This window comes from Hirundo rustica, chromosome 2 (assembly GCF_015227805.2).
Source record: "Hirundo rustica isolate bHirRus1 chromosome 2, bHirRus1.pri.v3, whole genome shotgun sequence".
In the NCBI taxonomy this organism is placed as follows: Eukaryota; Metazoa; Chordata; class Aves; order Passeriformes; family Hirundinidae; genus Hirundo; species Hirundo rustica.
In genome coordinates, this window is record NC_053451.1 from 108,634,719 (window position 1) to 108,647,081 (window position 12,363).

Sequence of the window (12,363 nt, forward strand, 5' to 3'; positions counted from 1 at the left end):
ACCCATCTCTACACCATGTCCCTAAATCTTACGTCCAGATGGCTTTAAATCTCTCCAGAAATCTAGGACGTTTTTTCAAGACCTCACTCAGGAGCTGTTGCATGAGCAAAATGCCTGACTAGTGCTTCAAAGAAACCTAAAAAATCAACATGTGCAGAAAATCTTCCAAGTAAAAGTCTTATGCTGACTTGATGCCTTAGTATGTCCATATTTATCAATGTCTCACAAAAGACTGACAAAAATGTGATCCAGCCCTTAGAGAAGCTCATCAACTACTGTCTGCAGCATGCTTATTTTTCAAGTTCCCAAATCATGAGAAGTGTTACAAAAGTTGTATACAAAACACTGAATTAAAAATATTAGAAATGTAACATCATACAATCAAAAACTAGGATACTCATTTCACAGTTCTTATTTATCCTATTCTTTTGTACTTCTTAAAAGGAAAATGCCAACTCAGTCACCTAAGGAGGTCTCTTCTTAGACATAAAATATTCAGTAATTATAAAAATAGTAATTCATCTAATGCGCCTGTGCATTTTATAGAAGCTTGCAAGGAATGTATTTAGAAGAACTCGTACTCTCACTTAGCCCAGTATTTGGCAGAGTCTATGCAAGAACGGCAATTCTCACCTTTGGGCAACATTAGGCACACCTGGGCTTGTGCCTGAGGCATTAACAGATTTAAAAATGCACCCTTAGCTACAGTTAATACAGAGCAGGCACAGCAGCTACACACATATTCTGGACTTCTCACCATGTTGAGTTGTGATTCTAAAGACTGACAAAAGCACTTTCCTTTGGTTCTCACATCTCATCCTTTTGAGCTGCTGGTTGTATCTACCCATGGGGAATGGTTTTGAGCATTAGACTCCCAGCCTTTCTCACCCAGCAATAAACTGTCCCCCCCAAAACTCCTTCTCAGGCCACAGTGAGCGAAACACTCAGTTTTTTAAGAAAATCTCAGTTTAGTTAAAAATAAAAAGCTTTCAAATTTTTGTGTGCATTTCTCTTAGTGGACATCAAGAGTATCCTTTCTCTCCTTTGAACAGGGTCTTAAGTCAGTTGTAAGTTTGCTTCAGAAAAATGCTGCCAAAGTGACTTATTCATATAAACATCAAACTAAACAAAAATGTAACATTAAACGTCTGTAGTCATCAGTGATTTAAGTAATGGCCATAATGCAACAAGATCTACTGAATCTACTGCATATTTAGCTGAATTGACTTCTCTGGCCTTGTTCATATACTTTAATTAAAAACATGTTAAGATCTAATTAATTTATAGTTTCAGTTATAAAGCTTAATCCAAGATACTGATTAAAACAACTTTCATATAATTCTTACATAGCTAATCTTATGTGCAATGATTTAAAACTCTTTTATTACTGTAAAGAAAGTACTTTTTACTGCAGTATGTTATAATCCTATGGATTGCATATTGGATGATTCACAATTTTTTGGCTGCAAAAAAAATTTGCTTTTTATAGGAAATTGGTATCTAAACCAAACACTGAAAGACTGCAAAATGTAATCAAGAATGTGGTCAAGGATTTAGTAAAAACTTTCTTGTCTAGAGATTTACTTCAAAGATACAGGATAACATTTCTACTTTGAACCTGCTTCAATAGGATATGTCTGTCATTCTCAGATTTGGTTTATGAGTCAGAATCACTATTGTGATTGTGGTGTGGAGATAGTACAGATCTACAAAATAATTTTAAATACTTGAAATATAACCCATCAGCTTAAGTTAGTTGGCAACTGTTTATAGCAGAGGAAAATTGGCAGAAAGCTAAATTTTATTTGCAATAATTAAATGTTAATCTAAAGACAGACTTCCAAAATCTTCTACAGAAGAGTCATGAGCACTACAGCCATGTCATTTGCAAAAGTTACATCTTCTATAATCTCCAACCACATCTGGACAGTGAATGTTAATGGAGAGTAACAACAAATCTAATAGCAGAATTTATATCTTACCTCTTATTAATGGCAGCCCACGATGCATTAATGCTGTCTGTCATCAGTTGTACATTTCTGGTGTCATCTGTTGAATAATCACGGAGCAGCTTAAGAGCCATGTCGTTTACCACATCTACATTTATTTGCCATTGTCGTATTTCTTTTGAAAATTGCTGAAGTAAAAAGAGAAAGAAAGAATAATCCTCAGAGCAATGTAAAATGATCACATGTATTGTATGATTATTAGAAAAGGAGCTGAATAACTTTTACCACCTTTATAAAAAAAAATAAAAAAATAAAAAAAAAAACCCTTCCTCAGATTTACTAGAAATGAAAATCAGTCTTTCTAAATGTTTTAAATTCTTTTAGCCATAATACCACAGGACTACTTGTAAACTCTGAGAGGATAAAACAACCAACTTCTAAATGCTGGAAAATACATGACACCTCAAATTGATAACCGATGATTAGAATGTTGATTATTCTTTTCTGACACACAAATAGATGGATGCATTATTATTCATTGTGGAAACTATGATTATTTGTGACACTGAATACTGAGGTAAAAAATATAGTGTGATCAAATATTCTGATTAATTTTCTTTTTTATACTGTGAAATAATACTGATTTGGACAATTAATACCAGTGATTTCAGGGGTTTTTTGTTTGTTTGTTTGTTTTTGTCTTCTTTTTTTTTTTTTTTATTTTATTTAGTTCATTTTAGCAAATTATTTATGTAATTAGTGCCATCTACTGGAACAGCACTAAATCTTCAATACAGCAAAATACCTATAAGTAAACCTATCCATATCTTTATAATGTTAATTTATGCTTAATAGTAAAAAGCTTTAAAATTTTTTGTCATTCTTTGTTTTCCCATTTCCTCTGCACTTTCTCCTCTCCTTTCTCTCCTCTCTCCTCTCCACCCAGGCCAGCTGCCTCACTGCAGAAGCAAGCCAGGAAATCCAGAGCAGCATTCAGCCAGCAGGCAGCTCCCATGCATCTTTCCTGTTAGTCTTTCTCTCAGAGCAAATTTCCATATAAATGCACTGAAGCTGCATATTTAATCCATAATGTGTAACAACAAAATGAAAGAGCAAAGTTAATTGATTGCCTACTCGTACTTTTGTACTAAACAGGCTCCAACTAGCCAATAAAATGGACAATACAAGTTGAAAAACAGTTTGTATTTGTAAATAGAAATAGTAAGTTGCATGTAAACATTTGAAGTTATTGACAACAAACAGTAAGACTCGTCTGCCTTTATTGTTGTGCTTTAATACATACATTGGGAAATGCCCGTGAAGAAAAAAATAGCTGTTTTCCCTTCAGTCTCCCAAAGCAATATTCCTTTTGAAATCTTGTTTTGACTCAGATATAGAATTCTTCACATAGAGCTGAACTTACATGTAATCCCTAGTGAAAGAGTCTAAACACTAAATAAAAATAAATAAATGTTGAATAATTTATGCACTTATATTTTAATCTCAGAAGGTCTGATTTTGATTAAGACTGGGACTAAAATGCTCTTTGAATAGAGTCCAAATGGAATTTGGGGGGGGGGGAGTGGGTGTCAATTTTTGTCCCAAACTCTTATCTGTTAAAAGGCTACTTCAGCACCTCTAGGTTCTCTCATAATTTAAAATTTATAACAGGTCATTTCCCCCATTTCCTCTGCTATTCCTTCATGAGTGGGCAGATCACTGTTACTGTGCACCCGACAGCCTCAGGTAACACTGCAGCACCTTGTTTTGAACAAGGGATCCTTTTTCTACCAATCAAACATTAGGAGGAGCCTACAACCCCCTAATCCTGAAAAGCATCTGAACATGTTATGATTAAGCTCACCTAAGATGAAGATGTCTAGACAATTTTTTAAAGAAATTTCTATTTGCTAAGTAGGGAGATCTAGGAGAGGTGATAATTTTGTGGGAAACACTACTGTTTCTTTGAGGAAGATACAGGCAGGTGGTTGTTTTAGAAACAGACTGCCAACTAAGCTCCTTCCCTGCCAGAATGATATACAGTAAATATATAAATTTTAATATTTACATAAATATAATAATAAATATACAAAAAAAAATAGTAAATAAATTCTACAGTAATTACCATTTCAGTTTTGTACATCTTATACAGCAAGTATCTATTCTACATTTAGGTTTATCCATCTTTATTTTACCCCACCTTTCTCTTTGTTTAAAATTACACAGGCATGTAGGTAATTTTTATTCTCAGCCAAAGAATCACAGCAGACTGACTGTTCACTGCTTTATATAGAAAAGCTACTATAACATTTTGTCTGCATTGTAAATTAATGGTCTGTAAACTTTACTTTGAAAATAAGATCTTTTTGCCCAGACCCATGTGAATAAAATTGACCTTCTAAAAGATTTGAAACCCTGTTTTATAATGAAAAAATGAGAAGATCCATTACAAGGTCATTTCCAAAAGTGTTGTTCTCACCATTAAATTCAACATTAATCCATTAACTTCCTGACACTACAACACTAGGTCGTCACTCAGGAAAGAAATGATGAATATAGAGAGCTTTGGTGATGGAAACTATTTGTATTTTCTGTTTTACTGGAAATTGATGTGTAATTTTTCAACAACTTTGAGCAGTGCATGCTTCAACTTCGCTCTGTGCGCAGAGGCTGAGAACAAAATGTTACAAGTTTTACCTGGGTACAATGTTTTACGGGTATAAGTTTTACCTGTCTCTCCCACCAGAGGCCCATTAACTGTCCTCCTACATGACTGCAATGTATATTTCAGTACTACATTCATGGCATTCTTTTATTTTTTTTTTTTTTTTTTTAAATTTTATTTTATTTTTTTCCCCCTCTTCCCTTTTATGTATTTAGCCTCCCTTAATCTTTTAGCCACTTAAGACCACATTTGCTTTTTTCTTCTTTAAAGAAAAATGCTGCATTTGCATTACCTTAATTTCTTTCTGGCATTCTTTTTAAAGCATTCTCTTTGTTTTGCCTGTGTTATCACTGGAATTAGCTGAGTTTATTAAAACGGTTAAAGAATTAAGGCTGTGCATTTATCATGCTACTTCAGTATAAATTTATTTCTAATTTTTAATTAGAAGATACTAGTTGATGCTATTAGGAATAAAGCCTGTGCAATTAAGTGCCCTTGATTAAAAACAAGTAAAGAAATCAGAGCTGTACTTTATTTTATCCCAGGATTGACCAGTGGAACAAAATCAATGATGCACTGTAGTTCAAATATAGCAATATGTATGTACAACATCATCCAGTTCAGTGTATAGATCACAAATCTGAAAAATCAGACCGTCTTTCTGTCCTTTTTCTGTATATCTGTAGCATGTTTTATTTATATACTTAAAGAATTAATTTTTTTAATCAAGGAATTCTAATTCAGTGTTTGCAACACTGTCAATAACATAAACTTAATTGTTAATTGTTTTACTGAAATCAATGGAGTACACTTTCAGCCCTGGAATAATAAAAAACCACAAAATGCTGATTTTGTTCCTCATCTTGGTACACAGGGAATGGCAAAAGAGTCCCTAATAAGTTACTACCCTGCAAGAAACTGACAAAGGCAAGCAAAGGCAGCCTCAGCCTTATCCACAAATTCAGGACATAAAGTTCACACCCTGGGCTCTGCCAGTGGAAGGCTGCCTGGCCTTTTGAGTCCCAACAGGGCAGGGATGCAACCAGGCTGCTCTTTAATTTCCTGTTTAGATGAAGAAATAAGTGCTCAGTGAAGGAAAGGAACGAAATGTCTTTTCTTCACTTGGGCTATCCCAGATGAAGTTGTACAGAGGGAGAAAAGAACGCCTGACTAGCTCCAACCAAAGCAAGGAGCCAAGGAGTGAACAGGCAATCCTAGCAGTTTTGTTTGGTTTGGGGTTTTGGTGGGTTTTTTAATTTTTTTTTTTTCCTCCTCTTTCAAACAGAAGCTCAGCATCCTATTAAGAAAAGGCTAGTTTTACACTAGCTTCTGTTCTGATGACGTGGTGATGCAAGGAGCTGAGGTGTGATTGTGTACTATTTATACATCTATAACCTTCAGCATGCTGAGTTAACCATCTGCAGTCATCACTTAATGAACAATAAAAAACAGGGCTTATTGGGTAAAGACTCTCATTGGCCAGATTGTCATATTCTGGTTCCCCACACCTAACACCAGCTTAGTACTCAAATACCCAATTAAAAAAAAAACAGAATGAAAAAAAAAAAAAAAGCTGTAATTCTCAGCAAATTAATCTGAATTAATTTCTGATTCAAATTAATAATATTTTTAATCATTAGCTATAGTACCTGGTTACTTTTATCTTTTAAATGTCAGAAACAAAATTTTAAAATTCTTTTAAAAACATTAATGGCCAAATACAAGCAGATTTTTGTTTCATGCTAGCATTGTTTTAAAAAAAAAACAAAACACCAAGAGACTAGTATTACTGAGTTTATCATGCACATGTATTAGGATGCCCTAACAGAAATGTATTAAAACACGCACTGATTGCAAGTTCCCCTACAGTAGAAGGGAACATGCACATTGATTCAGCTGTCTTTAGGCAGACCTACCATGTTTAACAAGCAAATCAGAAGAACACTCAGTGACTACTTTCTCACACCAAGCTATGGTGAGACACAAAGCTGGCAAAATTAATAAGTTTGAAGAATTTATTAAGTCTCGCACTGACCTCTCTCTTTCCCTCAAAGCAAATGACTAGAAATTACAGCTTCCTCTTCATCAGTGTAACAGCAAGCCAAAAGACAGCCTACTTACTCTACATCTTCAGGGCACAACATCAAAATATATGTGTTTGGCACAGAAGCCTGGAAAGCATTTGTTTTGAGAACTTGATGTATTTCTAGGTCCTTCAGTTTAGATAATATCATACAGCAGAAACATAAAGCAGTTAAGTAAAAAAAAAAAATTCCATTTTCCTTAGACTCCATGACCCCTTATTTCAAGCATGAACATAACAACTGATGCTGTCACATCTGAGAAACTTTGATGAAGGACTTCACACAATAGGAATTACTGGCAGACAAATTCCTCTAGGAAGGCTGGCACAGAAGAAACACAAAAAGGAGAAGGAAGAATAAGAAAATAAATTCCCCCACCCCTCCTACTCCCCATTCTCTAAGACAGAGATGACTTTCTTCTAGAATTGAGGAAGAAATTATAGGCAAAAGCAAAAAAATGATAGTTAACAACCTCGGAAGACTAGAGCTTGTTGATGTTCATATCATCAGGAGGGCACAAATTAAGATGGACTAGCTGAGACACTGAAATTAAAATTATAGGTTAATGTCTGTAGATTGACACAACACATCCATCTCATTGGATCCAGAAGGGTGGGAATGGCTGATAGTATGCCATATGATAGTATGCCATATGATAGCCATATCATACAGATAGCCCAAGTGCTTCTAAAGTAAAAGGTGAAAGAATCTACAGGTCACCATTCCCAAACTTTGTTTATAGGTAGAGATTTATTTTGTGAATAACTACATTATTATTCTCTCTCTAGAACTCTGGGGGTGGAGGAGAAGAAAGGCATATTCTTATTTCTCTCCGTGGAAAATGTTGATCCAAAGAACCCCATAGTTTTTTTCATAAAGCATACACTCTTAGATGGACCTTGTCTCAACTTCACATACTCTTGTAAAAAAAGTGGACAAAAGACCCATTTCTAAAGCAATATTTTCAATTATTCTCCTAGTTAGGTAATTTGTTTTCCAAACATAAGACACTCCAATACTCTGACATAAGAGTGTTTGCACAGAACTGTTTTTTTGTTAATTGAGTCTTTTCAGAGCTGAGACATTGACTATGTTGAAGCTTTTCCTTTTTTTTAAACAAACATTGGGCAGAAGCCAGGACTGTATCTCTGCTGGAAGACAGTGACAAATGGGAGTCCTCTATGCTGAATGACAGTACTACACATGATCTATAACTCTTTCCAATACATCAGTGACTGATTGCCCTTGTTTACCATAATCTACCCTTCCCAAGAAATGACCCTTTCGGAACAATCTTAAATGAGAAAATCTAACCTCAGCTCAGCCCTAGAACAATGGACTGATGAACATTTTTATGCATCTTACAAGCAAGCAAAGGAAAAAAAAAAAAAAAGCAAGCAAAAACCTTAACAGATTTTGCATCTCCTTCTAAATGCAATAACTAACTGATGATGGAGATAACCGAACCAATCGTGAAGTTCTACATATATTTTCTCTGGCAGCGAAAACTGTTGATGAGGACCTTACCCTATGAACTCTTCACAGCAGTTCATTACCATTCAGCTGTGTAAATAGGACTGCTCTAAGTACACAAACTTTAACCAAAAAATGAGTGGTAGGAGTTAAAAAAAAACCTACAAAAATCTGGTGGGCAAGAGAGGAAAATATATCACAAAATACTTGTGTAACTCTTTCCCACAGAGGCAGGAGTCACCTTAAAAGTCTGATCAATTGGTTGTTTTCAATCTTGATTTTCCCCAACTAGAAAATGAGATATTATTAATCTTAAACAGCTGTTCTCAAAATTTATTCATGAAGAATGTCACCAAAGTATGACTGTTTCCATTACAAGAAATTTAAAAACTGATGCATCAGGGAATATTTTCTACCTGAGGAACAGCTCAGCTATGTAAGTTAACACACTAAAGCACCATAATGTGTGCAACAGTGCAACATGCATGCTAAAACCACAAGAGCAGCCATTTCAGGGATTTTTTTTTCAGTTAATAACCCTGTCAAGGTTGAAGCTGGTGAGATTATCTTGTGGCAAATCTAAAATGTTTGATATCCAAAATATATCCATTTAGTTTGCTACAGTTGGGATTTTTTCCTGTTTTCTCAACGACTTCCATAAAAACCTTTACAGCTTCATTAGCAGTGCAGACAACCATAGACAGCCACACCAATAGTAAGGATTTCCCAATCTGCAGTACCAGTGCTCTGAGGCTGTTGTTGAACAGATGTGGAATACTTGTGCTAAAAAGGTAGGTATTCCTCCTGCAAGATCAGCCAGCTGTTATGACTGTTAAAACCAGTTTCAAATTCAAGGAATATGTGACACATATTTTAGACTTTGCAGGTTAATTGCTTTCTGATTTGCTGTGGATTTTTTGTAATGTACACTGCCCACAGTTAGAGGACAACACATAGAGGACATTTTCTTTAACGACTTCATTAACTCAAATGGAAATATTTTAATACTCAGTAGTGACCTTAAGTTCTGTGTTCTGCTTTTTCAAAGCTTCCACGGTGTAGGAAATTTCTTTCCACGATTCAAGCTTAGCTTTTGCTTGTTCAAGAACCTGCTCAGCTTCTCGTTTAGCTTCCAGCCACTGCGTTGAATCCTTCAACATCTCTTGGAGCTGCTGTCTCCGACTTTGGAGGTATCCGTGCACTTCATCCCACTGGCTCTGTATCTTTTCAACTGGTGAAACACAAAGGCAACAAAAGCTGAATTACTTAAAAGTTTTTTCTTTATATTTTCTTTCTTTCTGTTTTTTTTTTTTTTTTAATTGTGTTTTTAAAGGGAAGAAAAGTTATATTAAAATCTTTCTAGAACTGACCATATCAAAAAACTTCTGTATTTTTAAACCACCATTGCATCAAAGTTTATTTTTTAAAAAAAAAGAACAGATAAACTGTTCTGGGTCACACAGTATGGCATTGTTACACACAGCATGTGTTTCAATGCACATGCAGCAAGAAAAGACAGGTTCATGCCTCAAAACCCCATATGAAATACGACCACACTTGAGAAAAAGTGTCTGCAATAATCGTTCATTCTTAAAAAACCAACACAAGGATTTCCTGAAGAACAAGTCCTTTAGGGACTAGAGTAATATTTGTTAAAGATTTATTGCAAGATTTAATTAATGGCTGTACTTTCTTAATTCATTAAGGGAAATATCAGCAAACTGCAAAGGCTAAACAACTTTCTCATATGCTCATGTTAAACAGAAAAAAACAATGAGCTTCATCCACTATTTGAAAGAAATGTGACTTCTGGAAACCTAAGAATCACTAAAATCACTGATAATAAGTGTTGGCTAGCATCCAGCACCAGGCTCATCCATAGTAGCATAAAAACACCAATAGACAGAGTTGTCCAAGCAGCTGAGGCCTGACACAGTATTAAAAAAAACCTCCCAAACTCCACAAGCAGTAAAACCTGTGCAATGCATGAAGGAATAACTGTTACATTCATATATATACACACACGTAATTGTCAGAGATTAGTCAGCACAAAAATACATCCCCAGTATTTTCTTGAAGACTCCATCACTACATTGGAAATTCACAGGCCTTCTAGGGAAGGGAACTGAGATTCCTGGAGTAATCAGATAGCAATTGAAATATTCATCGACTGGTAGTTCCAACACTGCATCTCTCACTGCAAGGCTGATTCCAGAATGGTGCATCCTGAAGACCTGGATGAGAAATGCTTCAGCAGGGAAAAGAGACTTCCACCTATCAGTGCTTTTCCTTCTTCCAGGAAAGAAAGGATAAAGAACTCTCCATGGGCCCAGCTGAGGTTTAGAGAGAGAGGAGAAAACCTTTCAGCATTCCCTGCTGAAGCCTAGGGAGAAAAGCTGAGTAAGCACACATTGTAGCATGTTAAAGTCAAAGGAAAAGCAAAAGGAGCTGAAGAAACAGAAGCAGAACGCATAAGGCACCGTAAGAGCACAACAAGGGTAGGTGCAAATGCTTAAATTTAATCTGAAGCAAATCTAACCCCTTGTTTTAGGAAGCTGTATACTCATGTCACAAAAGAACTCATTTCTGTGCCCTCTCTGGGTGAGGATTTCTGATGTAAGCTTTAGAGTACTCTTGAAACAACAAAAAGAGGCTGTAGACTTCAGGTAGGGTGAATAACAGAAGCAAGCTGCTTGAGCAAAATCTCTCTTCTGTGGCTATAGCACATGGCTCAAGGGTTGTGCTGGAGGCTTAGGGACAAACACTGCCTAAACACCTTCCACAGTGTCACTGGCAACAGCTGCCACCTATGTCTTGCTAATCATTACTTGAGCTCCTTCCCCCTTTGACTCTGAGACATTAATATCTTCTGATTCCTGGCAAACTGGAGATTTTCGTACTTTGCAAACAGAAGTACAACAGTTTGTTTGTGCCAGCTGCCCATGAAAAAGAAAACACAAGCTACAAAAATCCCACCCAGTTTTGTTTTATTATAAGTTTCCTTGCTGTTGTGGGTAGTTCGGGTATTTTTTTTGGTGGGTTTTTTTGGCAGGGGTGAGAGGATTAAGAAATAAATGAAAACCCTCTGCTTCAAAGGAAAGCTGGATCTACAGTTATATCAATTTTTCATAAGAGCTGCTTTTCATAAAGAAAGGCTGATATTTCTTACCACAAAAAATCAAAATATTTATAGATGTATTGGTCCCATAACATCTCATGAGGTTTGCATGTAAGACATTTAACAGTCTTCCTCCAGGGTCTGTGCTTTTCACAGCAAGACAAAGTTTCTCATCAGACACCACAGTCCTGGTATTCCATGATGACCAATTCTCCCACCCAAGAGGACAGAGAAGCTGCATAATGAAAACTAAATTCAGGATACCCCAGGAGCCCATTTACACAAGTGACTATGAATGCACAAGCTCTCAATCTATGAAAAACAATTCCCATTTACCTGTGAAAATACTTGGTTTAGCTCCCTCAACAGAATAGCATATATATATATATATATATATATACACACACACACACACACACACACATATATATACATATATATATACATATATATGTGTGTGTATATATATATATATACACTTTTGCTTTATTACAGACTAGAATTGAAGAGTTCAGGAAGTTAGTAGGCAATTTAAACATAAGAAGAAGAAGAAGGAAAAAAAAAAAAAAAAAAAAAAAAAAAAAAAAAAAAAAAAAAAAAAAGTTGTATTCTTGCCCCAGAGAGTGACCAAACCCAATTAACAAAGTACTTCACTTGTGGTTAAACACACCATGATATCTATATTAATCTGGTTTTCTAAGGTAGAGTGTACAAAAAAGTGAACTACTATTTAAGATAAAATATGTATAAATTATTTATTAGAGAAGCCTTTATAATGGTGACAATATTACTGAATTTAATGCAACATTAAAATTCCTTCATTACTATATATTTGCAGTTTCTAAATGATGTTGCCATTTGATCGACTTTTGAATAGCAAAAACCCCAAGGCTCTAAAACTTAGTGAGGTTCACTTCCAAAATGAAAACCACAGCGTAATCAGCGTCTCTTAAGGATGTGTTTTGTTCATGTTCACGCTTTAGTAGGATGCTTCCCACAGAACGAAAGGTCTATGACACTTAGAGGTTTATGTCACACAAAAAAGTTCAGGAAACATAATTTGAGTGCATGTTG

At 35.4% G+C, this 12,363-nt stretch overlaps 1 protein-coding gene across 7 annotated transcripts in view; it reads right to left on the bottom strand.

Annotated features, from left to right (window-relative positions):
- Positions 1 to 12,363, bottom strand: part of DMD (dystrophin) — a 1,060,860-nt gene that overhangs the window by 257,776 nt on the left and 790,721 nt on the right. For all 7 annotated transcript variants that reach the window (XM_040088691.2, XM_040088709.2, XM_040088718.2 and 4 more), the window contains 2 exons: positions 9,191 to 9,402; positions 1,983 to 2,137 (listed from right to left, as the gene is read on the bottom strand). In XM_040088691.2, coding sequence (XP_039944625.2) covers positions 1,983 to 2,137; positions 9,191 to 9,402 — 367 coding nt within the window. The remainder of the gene's footprint in view (positions 1 to 1,982; positions 2,138 to 9,190; positions 9,403 to 12,363) is intronic.